General features: G+C 43.9%; 1 protein-coding gene across 2 annotated transcripts in view; it reads left to right on the top strand.

Moving 5' to 3' along the window:
* The window catches only part of Fas1 (fasciclin 1 Fas1 domain-containing), a 234,673-nt gene that overhangs the window by 165,763 nt on the left and 45,779 nt on the right, over nt 1-23,131 (top strand). For both annotated transcript variants that reach the window (XM_077409539.1, XM_077409534.1), the window contains exons 3-7: nt 3,395-3,585; nt 12,378-12,508; nt 13,069-13,165; nt 19,316-19,481; nt 19,766-19,926. In XM_077409539.1, coding sequence (XP_077265665.1) covers nt 3,395-3,585; nt 12,378-12,508; nt 13,069-13,165; nt 19,316-19,481; nt 19,766-19,926 — 746 coding nt within the window. The remainder of the gene's footprint in view (nt 1-3,394; nt 3,586-12,377; nt 12,509-13,068; nt 13,166-19,315; nt 19,482-19,765; nt 19,927-23,131) is intronic.

The following is a 23,131-nucleotide window of genomic DNA, read 5'->3' as shown; positions in this document are numbered from 1 at the left end:
CATCCACGCGAATTTTTTAGCTTACAATTTTAATTGTATTTTACGTTCCATTCACTACGATCTATCACTGTTATTTTATATGCCTGAATAAAAATGCTTTCCTCCAAAATACGGCAAAATTATCATTTCTGTCGCAGTTCTGAATAAACATTCGACTTAAAGCAACGCGCAGTTCGTCCTCATCAGATGCAACCGACGTATGCATGTTCGAAAGTCGGATTTCGGCTACGTCGAAAGGGAACAGAGGAGACACGAGTAGAGACGTCAGGATGAAGGCAGGGAGGGTTGGGGGATATAAATCGATGCGCAAGCAGCTTTGCGCGAGTTGTTCTCGTTTTGCGGTCGGCCGTAGCACCTGGTGCCCCGCATCGCCCGCCGCCTTCGCGAGCGGCGCGGCGGGGTCCGCGGGGCGGGGGAGGGCAGAAAATAAATGCGAATCGATCGGCAGCTTAATCATTCGGGCAGCCCCCCTCCCTTCCTCACCGCGTCCCCCTCGTTGAAAGAACGGAAAAGCTCGGCTGCTGGGACAAAATGCTCGCGAGTCCCGAACCCAAAGCCAGAGAGATATTGCCCTCTGAAAGGCATACATATACGCCCTCCCGCGACTCGATCACGGCCGCATAAAGCACTCTCCGGGCGCAACAAAAAAAATGCGCCGGGAGACGCGCTATAAAAATCCAGTCGGCGCGAATAAAGCTCTATTCGTTCGATCCGCGATAATACGATCACTGCTCCTAACCAGTTTCCGTACGTGCCTCGCATTTCTATGCCGACTTACAGTGGGTTATCGGCGATTCGCAAAAATTCTGCTTTCGTATGAGATTCCGCACATAATTCCAACAGATGAGTTTAGCGATTATCGTTGCACACTAAATTATTCGAGATAGCAATAAATACAAAATGTTTATGATAAACCCCTAAGTTAACAGAGAATAAAAAGCCTGTAATAATAAAATAAAAACAATCATCTTTCGTATATAGTGTCTTTCCATAAGTTGCTGACTTTTCTGAAATTAATTTTCTCTTTAAAAAATTTGAACATTTGAAATACTTAACTGCAGAGGACAGAACGAGTTTACATTCACACGCGTGGTGTTTCATAATATATCGAAGCTACAACGCTTTGTATATGTACATATATGCGATTCGTGTATCCCCTTCCGAAGCTTCTCACCTAACGGAAGAATGATCAAGCATGCAACCAATGCATTCGGCGGTGATTGACGAGGCGTCCGCGTCACGGAGATATAAAACGTGTAATATGGCGTGGCACGATACGCCGTTCTAGGGCGGGGAATATCTCCGACATGTATGAACAGGATAAGCCAGAAATCGCTTGAAAAAGTAGCGTATCGAAAGAAATTTATCTTAATAAGGTGCTGCTGTGACTCTTCCAGAGGAGAATCGTTATATATAATTTATTCGTTTTCAATATAAGTATATATAGTTTATTATCGGGATATATATATATATATATCTCTCTCTTTGTTTCTCTGAGAAAAATATTCCGTTTCCGATCTGATCGAGATCTGATTGACGGATCAGCTTGTGTATCGCGTAACTGCATTGCTGTATATCGTGAAGAGCGAAACACATATACTATAATAGCCAATAACTGGCTTTGACTTTTACGCATCGAATCGCAGCTATCAAATGTTACTTCACGGCAACGTGATGAGCGACTTCTCCCGACTTGTCACAATCGTCTGGTTCTAGCGATATAGTATATCGCGGGAGATCATAAACTTTACGATTACCATACTGCGCAGAATTTTTATTGCGCTCTACGCGCGAATCGACTGAGTTCCTCGCGTGTGCGAATTAAGAGAGTACTTTTCCGTCTGCGCGCGAACGACAACTGTTCGCGCGGTCGTTAAAAATTGGAGAAGATAAAAGAGGGCGCGAGAAGATGCGGGAGGTTCCAAAGGAATTAAAAAGTGTCCAAGTACCTATAGCCGCGGACAGTTTCTCGATTCGGCAGCGGAATGTTCGTCAGACATTAGCGCGAAAGACATTTCCAAGTCGCGAACGAAACGTCACTTTGTCGCGCAATTCCGTAAAGGGGAGACTCGCGGACGACGGAGATTATTTTTCGTCGTTAAAGGACGCGCCACACCTGAATCGTCGTTGACGCTGTCGGGAGAACGAGGTTTTACAACGTCAGCCGCTTTCTTGTTCTGGAAAGTTTCGCGGGTAAAACGGCCGGTGGTTTACGAAACGGGCGGACTCAATTCCTATAGCGCGTTCGTAATGAGCGTCATTGTTGGCGCGGTACTACCCGCCCATGCAGCCTGCTTTCTTCCTCGCGGAGATTGGACTTTCCGAGCCTGCGAGGAACGGTCGCCCTGTGTCGTGAGCAGGGCTGTTCTTGGAAACTACAATGCCCGTTGCCGCGATATTCGATAGGTCGCACTCGAGGGAGGCGTGCACATTCTCATGCTAAGATTAGAGCAAGATAGGGCAGAATAATTTCCGTTCGTTCGTGCACTGAAGCGCAATTTTGATTTTTTGTTCAGAAAAACGCGAAAATTTAGAACGGGATGATTTATTTAATTGTCACATCAATAAGATGCAAATAAAACTGTATCTACAGATGTTTAATATTTCAGATTATGTTTTTTGAAACCTTTATGAGATTTAAAAATAAAAACATGTAATATCTTTCGTCTTTCTAGCTTTTTCTCTATCGTAGTTTCTCTGCGAAAGATTAAGATCTACACAAAACATATCCAAGGAAAATTGCTTTCTGGATTCTTACCAACTAAAAAATTTATAAAATGCATTGCAAAAAAATATGAAAAGTAAGAAAAATGAGAGAATTAAAAATGTAAGAATCTAAAAGAAAACATTCTACTTCAGTTAAAAATTCGATTAAGCTTTTATTATAACTGTGACTTTCACGTGACATCAAATAACAATAGCGGGGATGTGTCTCTGTCCCCCCCGCTCGCTACTATCCGTATGAGAGGAAAAAAACCTCAAGATTACGAGGACGTTCCCCGGTAACGGGATAATAAAGCGACGAGCATTGTAGCTTCGCCGTGGACTTTTTGAAGTTGCTCTATCTCCAGCTTTTCCATCCCACTCGCCATTTACGTTTTCAGCGTTTTTCTTCGCGTGTCCTTCTCTCTCTTCCTCTCTCTTCCTTCCTCTATAGTACTCTATACCATTTCCCGCTTTGTCTCTTTTTACCGAGAATAAAAATCTTCAGGAGCTAAAAACTTTGCAGTCTCGAAGAACTAAATCGCGATCTTTGCGGTAGTCTGAACTCAAGTAGCTTCTTCGAAGCGCATTCATCTGCGCAGTAGTAACGAAAAAAAGGAACGTTTTAAACATCTAAAGTATTTCTGTGGAGTATAAAATACTAACGAGATATCGTCTTCGTCGAATTCAGCAAACCGGCCTTTGACGATCGAGGAGCTGAGGGATTCGATATCCTCCGAGTTGGAAGGCAACCCACCCCTATGGATCACCAGGAGACCGGGCAAATACAGCGTGAACGTGTACATTAACAACGCAATGATCCTCTTGGAGCAGAGCAACTTCCAGTCGAAATTAAAAGTCAACGGCGACACTATGACTCAAGTAAGTACTTCGATACATTGTCTCACGCGGTTATACTTTATTTACTTGTAAAATGTTAATGAGTCTTAAATGCTAGTTTATTATTTTTTAATGGTATCCAGAAGAAATTCTGTGCGCACGCGTTAGAATAAACAAAAAATATATAAATAAGTGAAATTGGGTTTGTATGAAACTGTCGAATGCTTGTTGCACAAGAAGTATAAACAGATGCTTGTTTCGCGACGGACTCGATAAATCGCGAGTTTATCTCACAATCGTTTTTTTATTCCCCTCGCGTCCGACCGCCACTTTTCTGACCGATTTCCCAACAGCCACTTCAACCGTGCGGATGGCGGCTTTCTAACGAGCTTTTAATGAGCTTTACACGCTCACCTTAGCCGCGAGACCATTAGGCTGATGGATATCGCGGGCCTCGATAATGTCGAACGGCGCTTCCTGGCATTCGCATTCTCTCGCGAGAGTCATCAGCTCCGGTTATATCGATGGAACGTCCGACGCTTTCACGACTCCCTGCAAATTAAACCTGGTGTGTTAACGTCCGATTTATAATAATCAGCGCGCCGAACTGTAAGTTATTTGAGAATTCTGGACGAACCAGTGCCGCTGTCTCTCATCAGTTGAACAATGAGCGAGAACTGCGGCGATTAAAATGCGAGTTTACTCGAGAAAATATAATTTCCCTTCGGAATAAATTTAGAAATTTGAAATTGACGTGTTACACGATTTACAGATTTCTTTGGGAATCTCGCGTAAATCCGTTCCTTGAAAAGCTAACCGACGCAATGCGACGCGACGCGGTGTACCGTGTAGTGTTTTGCGCAAATACAGCCGAGGTGGATTTGTCGAAGATTCACGGGGACTCTCTCTCTCTCTCTGTCTCTCTCTCTCAGGCCGGAATCTTTTTCAAATACCCGTAAATTCGTTGTCAATGGCGTAGTCTCTCTTTTCAGCGTTACCTCCTGGCTGATTTGGGTTTTCGGTCTCGCAGGCAAGGTATAGGATCTCATTTCAGGTTGCCAGACGAATCCTTTAATCTATAGTTAAAGTACCATCACCTGATGAAAATCGCACGGGACTAGCCGGGCTACGACTAATCCCTTCGACGAGCTCGCCTGCAGATCAATCTCTCCCTTGCCTCCCGGTATAATATTAGGGAAACTTTTCTCATCCACTTAACCCGCAAGTTCCATTGCCTCGGCTACTTCCTGCTCGTTACCAGCGTATGAAAATATCGGTCTATAAATCGCGTCTTTCCTCCCTACTTTTTAATAGATATGAGTTCAAACTAAGATAGAAACTACCGTTCTTTCTTTATCGTCGTAAAAAAAATCGTGCATGCGTTAAATTAAAAGAAGAACGCTTCTGCAATTTATTATTATTATTCAGAAAATAAGAGAGAACTGCGAAAACATATTATAATATATATTTAGTTCAATTTCGAGACAGATAATTATAATATATGCCATCAGATTTAATTTAGATTTAATTCAGCTAAAATTATACTTTGTTAATGTATTTATTACATGCAAATATCATGACAAGGATAACTGTGACGAGGAGCTAAATTATTGTGCGCCGCGAATTTGATGTAAAAACTATAATTTCCGTGTTATACATTCCGTGAGAATTAGTGATAATGATTGATTGTAACATTATCATTAATAATTGCGAGTGCGCCAATTAGTCACCGGATGGCGACGATACGCTGCAATAACTTACATTAACCATCCGTAATTATTAATTGCGCGATGATTCAATAATGCATGATTGATAGGTTGAGCTAGACGAAAGTGAAATAAACACAATCGATAGCCGCCAGTATACGATGGTTACAGCATCGAAACTGCAATGAGTAAGATTTCAAATCATAAAAAGAGAGAAGATTGAGAGGACGGGGGGATGGAAGAAAGTTATATAAATCTGTTATAAAAAATAATTTTTCGTAAAAAAATATTCTTAATAATTTAATAACATTTTATTTTCGAAACTGCTATTATTAATAAGCAGTTAATTTTGCAATTTTATTATATTTTTTTCAAAAATCTGCTAATTACGTACAATTTTGTAAAGAAAAAAATTAAATAGCCTGTTATATTATATCTTATTTTTTATAGTTATTATTATGTTAAGTTCTTGCAAAGTTGTGACTTGTATCAATATTTAATTTTATAGAAAAATTATGTACATTTTTATCCCGCAGACCCGCGGAGACATAAAAGTGTTGCAAACTCCTTTCCCGCGTATGTGACTACAATAGGAAATGTCTCAACAATAGAACGGGTCAGCGATCCGTTTTCAGTTGGCGCTCGCTCCCACGAGCGCGTTGCATGTCTATCAACTGAAGAATGCGTATATACCCGATAGACACATACGTATTCTCTCCATTATCCGTCGTGTCTCAGATCGGAGCAGGGGGAGTCTCGTTTCGAGTTTTACAGAGAAATATTCCGTCGAAAATCTTATCCCTTATCGTGATGTGCTTTTTTTTTTATCGATTCGCGTCGCGCGGAATTACGCGAGATATCTCGTCATAACGTCATGCGCCTCGTCAAATTTGAACTCGACCAATTCGGCACTGCCGTCACGGTGTTATATTCTCCTCGCGAGTTCCGCGCAAACGTTCCCCGTCCCGTCGATACGTTGCAAACGCGCGTCGATTCGCCGATCGCGTTGCTATTCAGCGAATGGCTCTCCCGTTCCTGTCCGTTCCGGCATTTTATGATTATGGACGCCGTATTTACGATACACCGGATTAGAAATATAGTCCGGGCTGATACGCATTTTAAGTCCGCCGTAAATAACTTAGAGTTAATTCCACCTTATACCTTATGCATCGGATTAATGTTTCATTGGCGAAAACGTGGCTCGCAATCTTTAATCCCGTTCGACTACGCGGACGATCCATTTTTAAGACGCTCGACTTCTCAATTAGTCGTTATCTATCACGGTATGTCTCGGGATTCGAAAGATCTAATTTCGATTCATAGCGAGATATTCGCGAGAGGTTCCGGCTGGCGTGCCTTTTTTTAGTCTTATTTTTCCGAAGATATGGATTTTACGACGTCTTAAGAAATCCTCTCCCGGAGCGTCGATTTCCTGACGGACGCGCAGGAAGTCGAGATAAAAGGGGAGAACGTGAGAAGGAGGAGAGTCATCCTCATCCCCGGAGTTATGGCCGGTTTTATTACGTCAGCCTGCTCGTAAGAACGAGAGGAATTCGAGAGGTTCCGATCCAATTTGGGAATATATTCGAAGATTTGTTGTCGTCCCCTCGGCCTGTCCCCGGAAGATACAATATATATTACTTCCTGTCGATCAAATGGTGTTCTATTCAGATTCGCGCGAGTAACAGAAAGCCCGCAGTCTCTCTGCACGAATCTCGTTACCGAATCCTCTCTCCTATAGGGAACTACAAAAATTGTTTCGCCCCGTCTTATTCGCAGACTTATTCTACAATCCGCGTTCGCAGTCTAATAAAATAGGAAATTTGCAGATCGCAATATGGCGAACGTCGAATTTTAGCGAAGTTTGTCATGCTGCAAGAGAAAAAGGGGTGCACCCGCAGTTGCGCGAAGGGCGGAAAAGCGAAAGAAAGAGAACGAGAGAGAAGCGATGTTTTTAATCTCAAAAGGCGATGTGGGTTTTGATCTCATTATACGTCTCTGGAACGCAGCTACCCCCTCGAGCGAGCTCCTCGTTCCTCCTGTTTTCTAACAATCTGAAGAAATTCCAGTCCGAATAACTACACCGACGCCGGCAGGATCGCCTAAAGAGTTACGGTTAATGGAGGGGAAAAATACCGGGGTGGAATGACGGGAAGAGTTGCCGTAAGAAAGAAAGAGAGACGGATAGGGAGAGAGAGAGAGAGAGAGAGAGAGAGGGGGAGACGCCGGGAGTACTCGAGTGCATCAGTAAAGCCAGTGGTGCAAGCAGTTTGTCCGCGAAGAGGAGAATTGAAAATCAGCCACCGCGAGAGGCGGACGCTTGGCAGAATAGTTGCGAGAAAGGGATGAAGTTTTTCGCGGGATGGCGGGACGGGGTGGGGCCCGCGTGTTTCGTATCGGACTTTGCGGGAAATAAAGATGCTAGCCGCTCGGGAAGTTCACGTTGCTGTCGAGAGGAGAAATGCTCGTAAACCGACCAATAGCGAGAGCGTAAAAACACATATTAAAATAACCTTAAACGCGATAAAACTTGAATAAAGCAGGTTTTTAGGCGAGAGGGTTCTGCTATATGGCGGGATTTAAAGCGAGATAATTATTTGTCTGGAATAACGAATGGAGAAATGATGAATTATCGAGTCAGGCGCGGTACGTGGTGCGCAAGTAAAGAAATTAATAGTTACGGAAGTAACGAATTTTACAATGTATATAATATACATATACATATACATATATTCCAACTTAATAAACTGCGCGCCGATTATTTGTCGCGGACTTGAAACACAGCTATTGTTGGAACATTAATACCCTTCCTTCCCCGGAATTAAATCGACGCGATTTAATTATTTTAAAAAACTGTGAAAAATACACACATTGTAATTCGTTACTTCTATAACTATTAATTTCTTTACTTGCGCGCCTGACTCGTATCGCCGTTTATTAATTTGTTGACATTTTCACGAGTCTAATGACATATTTCAATATATATCTCTTAAAATATTGATGGGAAAATTAGCATGTAATCTTATAGACTAATTTTTCCGTAAATATAAATTTTATTAAAGCGAAGTAAATTTGGGAAGCAAGCACAACCATTTGTATCCATCCGTGAGTTAAAAATAAAAGTGAGATCAGTATCTTGTTAAAAATGCATTTGAGGTAGAGGCGGCCGACGGAAAACAAGAAAGCAAAGTACTGCGAAGACATGGAAAAAAAGGGTGGAAGAAAGGGTCATTCATCGTGGAAAGTAAAGGAGTGAAGGGAACGCGGAGAGAGGTGGCGAGAAAATAAAAGTTGCTGAAAGGATGAGGGATATAACACAAAAATCGCACCACTTCGTACGTAGAGAACCAACCCGTACGTTCAGCCCGCTTTTCTCTTCCTGAGTTTCCCTTCTGCCCTGCTCGATTCAATGAATCTCGGAGTGACCTTAAAGGAGATAATCCAATTTCCGTTCGCAATTTCTCGATCATCCATTGACTCGACGTACATTAACGAATCTCGACTAGACTTCGATAGAAGGGGGGGGGGGATCTGATCTCATGTTTTAAAGATTAATAATATTCCATTTCGATTCATAGATCTGTGCCCGTTGCGATATATAAGTGCACATCAAGCCGTCCGTACTAATTTCCATTAAGAATAACATTTGCAAGTCGAAAGGCAGTCGCGATTCCCCCCGCCCTCTCTCCCGCTATACATTTCTTTTCCATAAATTTTGATGATAATTGAACGATGGAGGAGAGAGCACGGCAGTTTCTCTTAAGAAACCGGGGAGCGGCGGATGAAAATTAGCGTGATTTCTATACTCGCCGTCGCGCGGAGCTACATAATTCGGAATTCCCCGCTTTGTGCATGGAATTACCCTCGCGCTCTCTCTTCTTGGCTTGAATATTCATGCGGAAAGAATGCATTTGATTACTTAATAGCCGCGACTCGCCGCGCGTATAAAATTATTAACGTACGTCAACTGCAAACTAAACGGCTCCTACGCTCCTACTGTTCCTGTCGTTCTTCCCACGTTCCCTTCTCGCACTAATTGAAAAGCAGAGAGATTTTAACTGGAGACGTGGTCCGTTATTTTATAAATTTACGCAAAATGTTAAGTGCTTCATTAAAGGGCTTTTCCGAAAAAAAAAGAAAATGTAACAAGCGCCAGATGTTAACTGTAACGATCCGGAAAAACGTTTCCACTTTTAAAGATAATCGCGCATAGATATAAAAGATCGTAATGATATAGGAAGACAATTAAGATAACTAATATGATAACGCATCGATAGCGATCTAGTGAATCGCGGCAATAATTTTTCAGTGGAATCGATTTTAACCCCCTCCCCCTCGTTTCGAGGACATCCACGCGAGTTTATCGTAAAGGTAGTTGCGTGCGATAATTCATCGTTAATCACGCGCAGGTCGTGATTATCTCGCGGCAGGGCGCCCAGGAGAAATAAACGAGCACGGGCTGCTGTGTATCGAGATGATAACTCGTACCCGCGTGTACCATACCATCCCCGACCGCGGATATGGGTACCCGAGCTGATTAAGAAGGAGCCCGCGCTCGGAGAGGTCGCGAATGGCTCGGCGCAACTATCGGTAAAGTTTAATTATCGTTAAATTTACGATACTCCGCGGTAGGCCGACCTGGCGGTCGCCGCCGCACTTTCCACTCGCGCGAAATTGGACGAAGCTCGCAACAAAGAAGCTCGGGCGAAATTAATATGATCGATACGGTCTTCTGTTGCGACCGCGAATCGCTTTCAATCAAATGTTTTAGGAGCTTACGTACTCTGTGACTCTGTCGACTTCTAATGTCTTCCCGGCGCGGCGTTTAGTTGTTACGCGAAAAATCGGACACGCGGAGTAGGTAACCAGGCGAAAGATTCAGGATTCACATCCTGCGCTGGCGAAACGTTCGATCTCTCCCCCTGCCCCTTCCCCGGTCCCCCCGATGACTCGCGACCGCGAGCAAGATATAAATGGGCGTCCTGGCTCGGCTCGTCTTATCCCGTAAGGAACACACAAACTTCGCTTTCCTCTCTCATTCCCGGTGAGTAAAACGATTCATTTCTAGCCAACCGCCGCGCCGCACCCCACCTGCCCCCCCCCTCGTTCCCCGTTCCCCGTCCCCGTCGCTGTCTTTTTCTGCGACTACGCTGGATAAATGGGACACGCTCCCCTTCGTCGTCTTCCTTTTTCTCCTCTTATCGTACGATCTTCCACGTTGCCCGTGCTTTCTCTCCCCCACCCCCTCGGAGAGCTCATGGGCGCCAACTTTCCGTGCGACCGCGCGACCAGCTCTTCTTTTCCTCTCCCCCTCCCTCCACCCCTCCTTCCCATCATCTTTACAGACACCGTGATGGATGTTTCGTATTAAAACTGTCGGCGCGGCCACGATGGATCGTGCGGATATTTAATTATCTACTCCGTAAACGCATCAAATCTACATGTTTCTAAATCTTTAAACATTTTTAGACACTTTTCAGAATTTTATTCGGAAGACACTCTATTACTCCAAAAATATAATCTGTCCGTGATAGCACATATTGAACGGTTGCCATGATAATTCAACAGTGGCTACGGAAGCAGTCGGGAAAACAGTTTCTGATGGAATTACTATGTTAACTCAGTTCTATTATCAACGTCGCTTATTAATACAGTTTCTCAGCGTTTCAATTAGTTTCTTCCATCTCCTCTCTCTCTCTCTCTCGCTCCTGAATTTAATTATATTTATTAAAGATGTGTTGTAGCAGAACACACCATAACAGCGAAAAGATTAAACTTATGGATATTAAATAAAATCTTGGCGAGGGGACGTTTCTATCAGTACGGAGCGCGGAGGAAACTGCGTCTTAATATTCTACAGACGAATTATCCGGGGACGTTTGCAACTTCGACGCTTATGTTTCCCAACGCCCTTGTTCCTCCTCCGTTTCCCTTTCTCTCTCCCGACAGAGAGAAAGCCAAACAGCCAACAGGAACGGGATATCCCTCACGAGATAAGGGAGCCAGGGACGATCGCGGGCGAGAGCGAATAAATAGCGGCGGCAACGTTTTAGTGTCGTGCAACTTTTTCCCTTTTCGGGATGGTAAATGATAGTGCATCCCAACGGGGGATGCGCAAAAGGGGTAACAGTTTCTACATCTTATCACTTTCCAGTGACTCTACTCTCTCGTGAAATAGCATGTACGTGGTGGAAAGAGGCAGGGAAAGAAAAGCGCGTGAAGGAAATCCCCTACCGCACCCTTCTCTTTGGCGGTGCTTCTCTTCGGCAGCAGATCTCGTACAATACAGTTTCTATACTTAAAGACGCGATACAAGCAACATACACGATCTCCTCTATAAAAGTTTCTAACGCACCCCCGAATTTACCGCGTCTAGTAAAATTGAAGAAACGTTACTTCAAGATGTTTTTTCTTGTTTTTTTTTTAGGAGAAGCCCGTCTTGCCAAAGAGAATTTTATAGTGTATTTACCTAAGACACGTGAACAAATATATGTTTTTCTCTCCTTCATGAGTTTACTATTAAAGCGTGCGTCAGTTGTTTCCGACAGACTCGATATAGCCGACGTTCGTCGCCGCAGGATAAATACTCGCTACGTGCACCTCCCAGTCTCTCTCTTTCTCTTCCTCTCGCGCTCTCTCTAGCCCCGCGTTTATTCGCTTCCACTTCCTCCATTTCGGAGGTTTATCTTCATGTCTCTCTTCGTGTTCCCCGGCTCCCGCCAAGCTCGCGCCGTGAGCTTGACGTCGGTTTGTCTCACTTCATCTTCGCCACCGCGCGGCGGCCGGATTCATGGATCCCGTTCGACTTGGCGAGATTAACTTGGTCCTTGCAAGTCAGAATTAGAGACTCTAAACCGTAATCCCGGGGTTGCTTAGTTCAACATCCCTACACCTGCCAATTACGTAATTTCCGGAGGAGATCTTTGCTGAGAGAGAATACAGTCTTATATAATAGTCTTCTCGAAATCCTCCTCCGTTCATTCCTTTTAACACGAGTTTTTAAGCTATCATTATTTCTGCCTGGATTTCGATGTACGGTTATAGATCAACTATTCTAATATTAAATTACGCGAAATTGTGATAACGTGTTCTTGCGTAAACAAACGATATCTTTGCGTGACTTCTCAGGTCCTGCATATCATAAACGAGGTCCTGGAGCCCGTGCGATCCAACTCGGCGGAATCGCCGATCTACAACCCGAACGCCTTTCAATTTCTGAACCAGAGCGAGAATCTCAATTTGGGCGACCATCGCGTACGGTAAGTATAGACTGTTTTCTTCGGTAAATCAGCGCCGAGGGTTCGGAAGACTCCGGCGCGAGCTATTTACACGGCGATCGTTTTCGATAGTGGGAGTGTCTATCGGCAGATATAAAAGAGTAACGAGGACATTTATTGCGACCGGAAAGAGAAGAGAGGAGGGAACCTTTTCACGCCCTCGAATCTGGGAGCGATAATCCGCCCCTACGCGTATATCGCGTTCTCGAAGCGTCTTGTTAAGCCGTTTAATTCGATATTAACGCGAATACTCAATCGGGTAGCAGTAAAAGACACGTTGCCAGTTGCCACTGACGTAAATATCTCATATTGATTATCCACATCCTCTCGAACAATTCCATGGACCATTCTAAAGTATTATTGCGCCGGCTCATCAATTAAAACGCAGTCCCCCTGATTTAAATATAAATACAAAAACTCGGCGCGCATTTAAATAACGTAAATAAATGCACGAACTTTTCTCGTTTGTCTTATTAACGTCGGCGCGTCTCGTACAACCACGCCTTCGTAATTAACCCTTCTTTTTTTTTTTCCAACTCCAGTACTTTCCGACAGCGGATCGTCATCGAGAAGAAGGAAGCCATCTTCAAGGCCGAGGGTCGTTTCACGTTCTTCATCCCCGTTGACGAAGGTTTCAAGGTAAGCGGCTTTAGCGACCACTTCGCGAATCGATCATCATCCGAGAAGGGATGATTTTAATATCTCCCGTCGCGACCGATTTTCCCTTTAGAAAATTCGAAAACAATTGCATTCGTTGCGTTTCGAAATTAGATGGAGCAACCGAGAAGACTCGAATAATTCCAGATTTATTTAGGGATCAATATAAAGAGGAACGTTTAATTCAAGATTTGTTAAATTCAGAATTTGCGTGTGCGTGTATGTGTTTAACACTCAATATCAATGCATTTTTTTAGAGATCGATATAAAGAGAGGAAGGTCCAATTTAGGATTTGCTAAATTCAGTATTTATTTAATACAATATCAATGCGTGTTTATTTAGGGATCAATATAAAGAGGAAAGTCCAATTCTCTCTCTCGGGATTTATTAAATTCAGTATTTGTTTAATACAATATCAATGCATTTATTTAGGAATCAATACAAAGAGGAAGGTTCAATTCGGGATGTATTAAATTCAGAATTTATTCAATGCAACATCGATGCGTTAATATTATATTTTTAAATATGGGGGTGCGGGGGGCTTTCCGGGGGCTAAAAGAAATTTTTGCGGGTCGAAAAGAAATCAAATCACGATTAATTAAATTCAGAATTTATTTAATACAGTATCAATGCGTTGAATTCTTAAATACGCGGGGACACGGAGGTTTCCCGGACTAAAAGAAATTTTCTAGGTTGAAAAGAAATCAAAAGTCACAGGATTTGTTAAATTCAGAATTTGTTCAATACAGCGTCAATGCGTTAAATTCTTAAGTATGGGGACATGTGCGAGGGGCCTTCCGGACTAAAACAAACGGGTTGAGAAGATATCAATTCAAGATTTGTTAGATTCAGAACTTATTCGATGTAACATCGCCGCGTTAATATTTTTAAACACCGGGGCGCGGGAGGCCTCTCGGACCGAAAGAAATTTTCCGGGTGCAAAATGTTGAAAGAAATGATTATTGCGATTTCGCGCGCTTTCGGAGAATTCGTTCCGCGCGGAGCAGCGTGTGTTGCAGCGGCGCGTGTTAACGCGGGATGACGTTTTACCGGCGGATGTAAAATTATTCCGTATACGAATACGTATTACGCGTGGCATTTAGACGTTTCAAACGTCGGATTGCAAACGCGACACTCCGACGTCGCGCGTGCAAATCTATTTTAACGTCGAAGAAACGCCGAGCGCGCGGTATATATCCTTTAACACTTTGCAGGCTGCGTAAAAATGTAAAAATATGAGAAAAGCCGCAAACGCGCGCGCGCGCGCGCGCCGTAATTATTGTACGTGTTTTGTGGCTGGTCTTACTTTTATACAGGCCGAAAACTGTTTGCCTCGAGAAATATATTCCTGTCACGTCGAACACTCTCCCTCGACGATTCCGGGGTTTAAAAAAAAGTTATCTATTTTTTTTTTTTATCTACTTGTTCGCCTGTTATCTGTTTATTCGCGTCTTATATATAGCAGACAAGTTCGCGTTTCACGACGGAATTGCCTTTTGAGAATATCGGGCGCGCGACACAAACGCAAGGACTCACCACTCACCCTCTCCCGAACGTTCTTCCCGAAGAGCGATCGTCTCCCTCTCGCTCGTTACCGCTCCTCGATCTTATCGACGCTGTTATTCCGTAATTCGTGACGCTGGTGACGCACTTCTCACTGATGCTCCTCGCTCGCAAAACACACTCGTGAAGTTTCGCGAACACTCGACGACCACTTTCTTCCCGATCGGATCGCGTTCCGACTTTTTTTTTATAAGTGCTTGAGACAGGACTAATCTTGTCACCGTATACAATCTTATCTTCAACCGACTGTTCCAATTGTTTCTACACAAAAAAAAAAAACACTTTTTCGACACTCCCGAGTCTCCCGACGGCAGAAAGCTCACGCTACATTCAGCGTCGACCATACGTAAATCTGTTCACTATGTAACCGGCATTCGCGATAACTTACGAAATTGCGGAAAGAATTGCGCGAAGAGAGACTGATCGGTCGATGCCGTCGGCTCCGAATCTTCAGCGAACTCGGTTCGCGCGACTCGCTTCTCAGAACGACACGACTTCTCCGCGACGTAGCGTGCCGTCGGTGACCGTCGGACGCGCGACATCGACGCGACACACGCGTATCGCGGGCGGTTAAATCGGGTCCATACCGAGCACAAACGAACGCGAACGAGCAGCTTACCGTCGATTGTCGAATAGCGCGAATCGTCGCGAAATCCGTTGAGATAGCTCGCTCATTCGCCCAATCGCGAGTTCGGAGCAAAGCTGGGAAAGCACTGTGCAAACATGGCGGACAAACGGGATCGCCCGTTCCCGTTCCCGTCAATTCGTCATGGCGATCTCTCAAGGCGCGTCTCGCGTCTCGCGCGACGCTCCTGACGATGACGGTCCTTCTCAATTTTCCCCTCGCGGTCCTCTTCGATTCCACTCACAGATAGCACTCGCGAATGGTACTCGCGACGACGGCCGGCGAAACGCGACGCGACTTAACGTCGGTTACGAGGGTTAAGACGAGACTTAATACGAGTACCGAGAATCATATTCGTGTCAATCGCCGTCGGACGGGCCGATTGATACGCCGAGACGATCGCTCGTCGCGAGATCCGGCACTTCCGAATCCAGTATACTCCCGTTCGTGCGCCGAAATTTGCCCGAGATGAGCAAAAAACCGCGAAATTGCGAAGCGATATCGCGACACAGCCGCACAACAGTGACGATCGACGCGAACTGGCCGCCGGCCGCCCGCGCGGCCCGCGGGCGATTAGCGCGATTTCGGTCACGCGATCACGCGATTGGCGCGTCCCGACGCGCGAAGATTTTTTTCGAATGGATCTACTTATTAGAAATAATAGCTGCTTTTATTACAGTTGCGAAACAGTAAAGCAGCCATTCACTTTCGATTGAATTGTACCGTTAAACTGGACTCAGTTTGAGTCATTTCCGCACACAGAAAAGCACGTGCTACCTGTCTGTAAATATTACTTGTTTTAAGTATATTTGATATAAAGTTTATATATCCGTAAATCTACCATAAAGTCCATCACATTTACTTAACCCTATTCGCTCCACAACCATGCCTTTCGTGTCCCACGAATTTCTAATAGTCGTTTGTTCCGGAAAACAAACGATCGTGGGAGAATCCCCTCCACGCCGGAAAAAAGTTATTGTGGCTGGGAACCTCAGGTAAAAAACGGCGAACAATCAAAATCTCGGAGGGACACGAAAGTGCATGGTTGGAGGATTGCGTCAGTGTTGTGCGAAAGGTAAATGAGCATTTTTTTTTTTTTTCGATAAAAATGTATTTTCGTGTATAATTTAAGCATATTTAAAATATTTTTGTCGTTAAAAAAAATTTAACATTCCACAGAGGTCTATTATGGCTCAGAGGCAGGTGGAAGAGGTGGGGAGGATCTACGATTATAAAAGAAAAATTAATTTTTTTACATAAAAAATATCTGTCACACTTCAACGTCGCCTTGTCTTATTCATAAATTCTTTTTCTAGCATTCTTTAAGTCCTTAAAATCCTTCTGTACCATTTAAAACGTACCAAATTTGCGGCGACGAAATTAAGTATTCCTATTTAATTAATAATTATCTCATATTTTTTTTTCTCATTTGCACTACTTTTAGCTTTAATTTGCGTTTTGGTTCATTAAGCTTCGTCAATTTGTTCGTGAGTTGTAATTTTTCAAGTAAAACGAGTCGTAACGCGTGTTTGTCAACATATAATTGTTGTAGAAAAATATTTAAATAAATGATTTCCAAATTTTTTTTACATTGATTTTTAGTCGAAGGTACAAAGATATTATAATAATTTTTGGAGAATTTTTTAAAGCTATTAACATTTTGAAAAACACGTGAGACTCGAAAGTGCATGGTTGGAGGAATAAAAGGGCGGAAAAAACATTGGAGTGAATAGGGTTAAGACATATTCTGAATCTTAACAAGTTTATATAGTACTTCAAACAAGAAAGAATTTGATTTACTTACTAGAGTCTATACGGAAGAGAAGCATATATGTATACATACACTTGTTAAGTATAGATATAATCTTGAAAGAAAAATAAATTCTTGTTTTGAGCATAAAATGACGAGCTTTTCTGAGACTTGTGTGTGCCAAGTATATCTCAAAACTATTATTAAGAAACAATTCTTTGTCGAAGAAAAACTATCACCTAAAACAAATAAAATTAAATAAGCAATTGCTTTCCTTGGCTGTAGAATATTTTTCTATGTGCGTATATAGGTCGCCATATCAACTCAATATGCCGTTAATTTAACTAAAACAATGTTAATTTAATTAAACCAATGGAGTTAAAATGATACTGTTTTGTGTTGAGATAATGAATTTCGACACACATGGTACTTAAGAATAGCAAAACCCTATTTAACCTTAGACACACCATTGGGGGTCTCTCAGATCCAGACAAAACTTTGCTTATTCGATCACAACAAATTTCGATATTTAATTTTAAACCTGAAGTAATTTTCTTCGCCAGTAATAATTAACAAAGGAGATGGTTTAATTCGAGCCAAGGCCATTTATTAATATAATATTCAAATATATTCAAACACAGAGTATGTTTGAATATTGTATAAACACACTCTGTGTTTGAATATTATATTAATAAATGGCCAGTTGTGTGTGGCTCAAAAATCTTCTCATTTAATTTTAACTTCATAACTTGGCAAAATAAAACTTTTCGAAACCAGCTTCAAAATAGAAAAAAAAACAAGTCCAAAAGTATTAATCTGGACCAGATGAGTTACAGTCTGTCAAAGTTATATGGGTCCGTCAGACCAATGGTATTTTCAGGATGCACTGGAAGCTGCGTGTTCTATAGGGTTAACTCAAGGTTTAAATTTTATTCCTTAATATTTAATAGTGTATAATATATACATTATACAATATAACATGTTCAACGCGACGGAATTCACAGAAGAGGCTAAAAATCTAGATATGCTATTTTTCAATTGCTATTTCTAACGCCGCGCCCTATTTAAAATATTGATTAGAGTCGTTTGTTATCGGAGTGACGGCAAAAGCTTTTTTAACAACGCTCTTCTAGGCGCCTAGTGGGTAACGAATTTAACGCGTTAAAATTTCGCATTCTCTCTTTTGCCGCGTAGAGTTTCAAGAAACGTCCATTTAATCCCTGGCGGAAATAAGGATTAAAAATTATGAATTTCGTTGCACGAATCTGTGCGCATCTCCCGCCAACCGCCCCCTCTCCCCCCCGCCATCCCGGTGTTTCATTATGCTCGCTGCTCGCGGCACTTCGGCGCGGGATTCCGCTTTTTCTCCAATTTTCAACGCCAACCTCGCGTACGCACAATGGACGTTCGCGCGCACGTAATCCAACTTGGAGCGCAAAAACGAGCCGGAGTTAAACGAGCCATCCCGTCAGAAATTACCGAAAGTTTCGCGCCTGTACATATACGACGCGTCGGGCTCGGAACTCGGAATGCTCGGCGGATCCGAAAAAAAGGAGGAGGAAAGAAAGGGAGAAAAAAAAGAAGACCGGGGCAGGAAAGCAAAGAAAATCGAGGCGAAGGGGTGTGTAACGACGGTGTACATACGACTCGATCTCGAAAAGTTCCTCTCTCGACGAGGTAAGGTAAGGTTAAGTTAGGTCGTCGCCTCGCCGCCTCGCCCGCTCGCCGAGAGGATCTCCGCGTTCCCTTCCTCTCGAGGATGGGATCTAAAGTTCGTGGTGTGCCCGCGCGGAGAAATCGGAGTTGCCGTGACAACGCGGTCAGCCGCGCTTTTGTGCGAGAAAGACGCTGAGGGCGTCGGGGATGAAAGGACGCGTGTATCCTTAACAAGAATAGCGCGGGATGTGAGGTGAGGAGTGTCGGCAGCCGGCGAAATAAAAACTACGTCACTTTTTCTGAGGGATATATAAGTTTATTATTTCGTATATCGTGAAAATTACATTCTCCCAACAGTTTAGATTCTTTCGGGCGAGTGGCAAAAATGTGGCGACGCGAAGAATTATTGGGATAACGAAAAGCGAGATCGTCGTTTTCTTTTTCGAATTACTACACGACGTATAATGATTACATATAATTTATATTCTTCTCATTCCAATGGAGTTCTCATGTGATCCTCCGGCCTCTCTGTTACAGCCGGAGCCGAGGCCGCAGAAGATTGATCAGCTGGTGATCGACGGGCACGTTCTACCTAACGAGGTTCTCTTCACCGCGCCGACGCCGGACAAAGTGCCGTATCCAACCCTCGTGTTCAACGACAATCTCAGGGTCGTCGTCAGCTTTCTGAAGTCGCAAAATAAAGGTGACAATTAATCATGCGCGCTTGTGCACTCTACGTCTCAATCATCCAGGAGAACACGATTTTGGACCGTTGATTCGATTCAGAGAGTATAACCCGATCGAGAATTACTGTTATTAGAGATTGACGCTGTTGTGCCACTATTGTTCCGCGTTGTTGGTTGTTACGCTCGACGCGAGAAGGCTTCGCCTTTAATAACGGCGCCCCGAACGGTGGGGCGTGTCCGCGCCAGTGATAGATCCGTGCGTATTATATTTCGACGACTAATCGATAGTCCCAATTTTCAGTCTACGTTCAATCGGACACGCTGGTGGGCGATACGACTCATCAGGCCGGGGTGGTGCTGGCGGAAATATTGAAGGCGAACATCCCGGTGCGCAACGGTGTCGTTCATCTGATACAGCGACCGCTCATGGTCGTCGACAGCACCGTGAAGGATTTCCTGGAGGTCAGTGTCCGAGCCGTTTGTCCTCAGTCCGATCCACGAGCGTCGTACGAAAGTAATCGGTGTTAATATACATTCGGCCGCCACGGTCAGCCTTGCGGATTTCCGGAAACGCTCTGGCGGTCGAATTATAAACGCTGAAATTACCAATTCTTTGGTTCAGAGATGTTACATTAATTCTATCAATTTATTTATGGAATCCTTTCGCGAGAGATAAAACGAATTCTGCGGCAATTAGCGCGTTAATCGATAATATAGTTTGACGCTTAATTGTTGAGAATAATGAAAATAATGTTGGACGGCTTAATAGACGGCAAATATAATGAATTATAATGTGCACGGTGCGTCATGATGTCGCATCATGTTGGGTTCGCACGGCCTCATCATCGACGTCATTTTGCCTCCCTATTCATTAAAGTGATTACATTGAAACACGGCTGCATTTCGTTGGGATAAATTGTTAAATACTACAAAGAACGGTTATACATACAATTTTAATGTATACACGATTTTATAGGATCGTACATGATAGGTGTGTTACTTGTTACCATTTTCCCGACGTTTTAAACTAAAACAATTTGCGTCGCACATGTGTTGGGTCAGACCAATATGCATACTCCACGTTTCAATTAATTCTCACTTATAAAAAAAAGAAAAAAGGAAATAATTTCGTCTTGCGCGTCAAATATATCCAAATGTGTTTCCATTCTCAAACGTAGCTCCAACGTGCAGAAATATTATTTTAGCATTTTGCGATGCAGATGTAAACAGATTTGCATTTAGAAAAAAAGCAATGCTATCTTCATATTTCGCGATGCAAATACCCCCTAGATTTGCATTCCGAACAGCGTATATATTTATTTTGCAAAAATGCGTAAGCGTATATTTGACCGACATTTTTACGCGATATCATCTTTGTTTCTCGATAAAGAGATAAAAATTCGGGATGTCGTTGTAAATCGTTAAAAATCCGCGTATAGAAATCGTCGAAAATCCGACTATAGAAAATCACGGAGGGGGGGGAGGTGATGAAAAAGATTGCTCGGAGATTTACAGATGTATTCGCCGATCGGGAGGTATTAAGCTGAAAAATACTTTATGATACGTTGAGCCTCCGGAAATCCCTTCGCTAAAATTCATCGAGCTTTCCGTGAGTCTTCAATCATGCCCGGTAAAACCCGGTTAATGCAAACGACACGTACGTGCGGCGAAAAAGCGTCGGCGATTGACCCGGAAAGCCGTCTACTCGTAAAAGCATTGTGACCGGGGGTCCAGTTTATATACGTACCGTGAGAAGAACGCCGAGAAGAAAAAGTCGAAATTTATAACTTCGTTTAAACCTCCTTACTTCGGGAGCTCTCTGCGAAATTGAAGGCGAGCTTTTGTTTCAAGCCCGTTCCACTTCGCAGCCTCATTCACGCCGGCTGTAAACGCGCGCGACGACGCGCTCCGTCACTGTCGAGAATCCGCGTTTTGTTTTTTCTCCACGTTTGACATCTACACGCGAGTGGTCTCTCACAGTCGGCGGAGTTGATTCTCTCTGTTCTCGATTTCGTCGGCGAGGAGCGGGAGCCTCTTTCCTCTCCGTGTCGTCCGCCTTTGAGCGCGACGCGCGCGCAGAGGAAACATCGCGATAATAATGAGAGGCACAAAGCGTGATGAAACACGAGAAATTCCAAACGCGAAACATCACGGCGCGGATCTGTTATTTCAGAAATATATATCCAGCTTGAAACTCCGTTACATACTAAGTTCCGAGTCCGTGAGAAAACACAAGGGCGCACGATTATAAATGTTGATACAAGGGAGACGTAGTTAATCAATTTCCGACAAGAGATATAGTTTGTCAAACGCGATCTTTACTTGCGCGCTTGCACCCGTGATTCCAAGGTATGGCGGAACGGAAAAGAAAGCGATTATTTTTTCTTCCGTGTAACGTGTTTATATTCAAATATTATACAGCTTTAGATATTTCGTGTAAGCGAAGAGCTGAGATAATATCCGCGCGCATCCCTCGGAAACAAAGAGCGCGACGCGTTACCGCGCGAGAATGCCAGGTCTCGCGGCGGTGCACGGTGCACGGTCTGCGCGATGTGCAACACATTCGCGATAAATCGCGGTGTCGGGGCGAAGGCACATAGCACATACACAATCCCACGCGTGTCTCGAATCCGTGGAAATTTCTGCGCGGGTGCTTCATCTCGCCGACGCGACACGGTGCGACGCGATGCGACACGCGACGCCTGGCGTCTATTACGAATTCAGGCCGCGCGATGCATTAGAGGGACATTAGTATTCGCAGTCTCGATACGTATATCCCGACGTGACGTGTTTCGCGGAACTCGTAACACCGACCTCAAAGGATCCCGCGCCTCCCTTCCCCGGCATTGTATGTGGACCGCAGGGATGATAACGTGCCGGCTCCGTCGCCACCGCTGTCGCGCAATCGCTTCCGTCGTAACTGCTCGCGTCGTCAAGTAAGTACGCGCACGCACAATTCGCGTCGAACGTTATCCAATCGCGAATCCATGACGCGAGAGCCGGCCTGAACAAGGCAATTGCGAGCCACCGGGAAGCGCGTTTTCGTCCCGATGGCGAATTTGCGGCGTCTGTAAAGAGTTGTCGCGACGTATTTCACCCTTCGCGCTCAGAGAATGTGGAGTACCTCAATTTGGAGCGATCGACAAATAATTTATCTTATGTTTTACAGTTTTAGCAGCAGTCTTATGAAATTTATCGAAACAGAGGTAGAGTCAGACGATTTTTTGTCCTTTCTTAACATCTTTATAACATCGAGCTGGCAGGCGAAGATATTATTCACGACAGTTCATAACGGTATATGACGGTTCTCGGGGATATTCGCTGGAGAACGTTTGGAGAACGCTATTGGGCGATCGCCGTAATACTAACCGTTTAAAGATGTGCGAAGAGGCATCCGCAATTTGTACCACGGGCGAGCGCGTCGGCGCATCGAGATAACCGACGGCGTGTGTGTACTGGTGAAGCCGGGGAATCGGGCGGAAATGAGAAAGAGAACGAGCTTTATGGCGATCGTAAAGATTCTATCCGACCGGGCGCTGTTACGTCGTCCCCGTGTATCGTAATGATTTTAATCTCGGCGGATTCGCAGCCATTTTAGTCGGAGTCTGCACGTAGCACGTGCGTGTAACCCGAAATAGCTCGTGATAATGTAACGTTCTGATTATAC

This window comes from Temnothorax americanus, unplaced genomic scaffold (assembly GCF_048541705.1).
Source record: "Temnothorax americanus isolate GAGA-0224 unplaced genomic scaffold, ASM4854170v1 Scaffold10, whole genome shotgun sequence".
Taxonomy (NCBI): Eukaryota; Metazoa; Arthropoda; class Insecta; order Hymenoptera; family Formicidae; genus Temnothorax; species Temnothorax americanus.
Note: the sequence above shows the minus strand (reverse complement) of the source record. Positions and strands in the feature narration are given on the sequence as shown.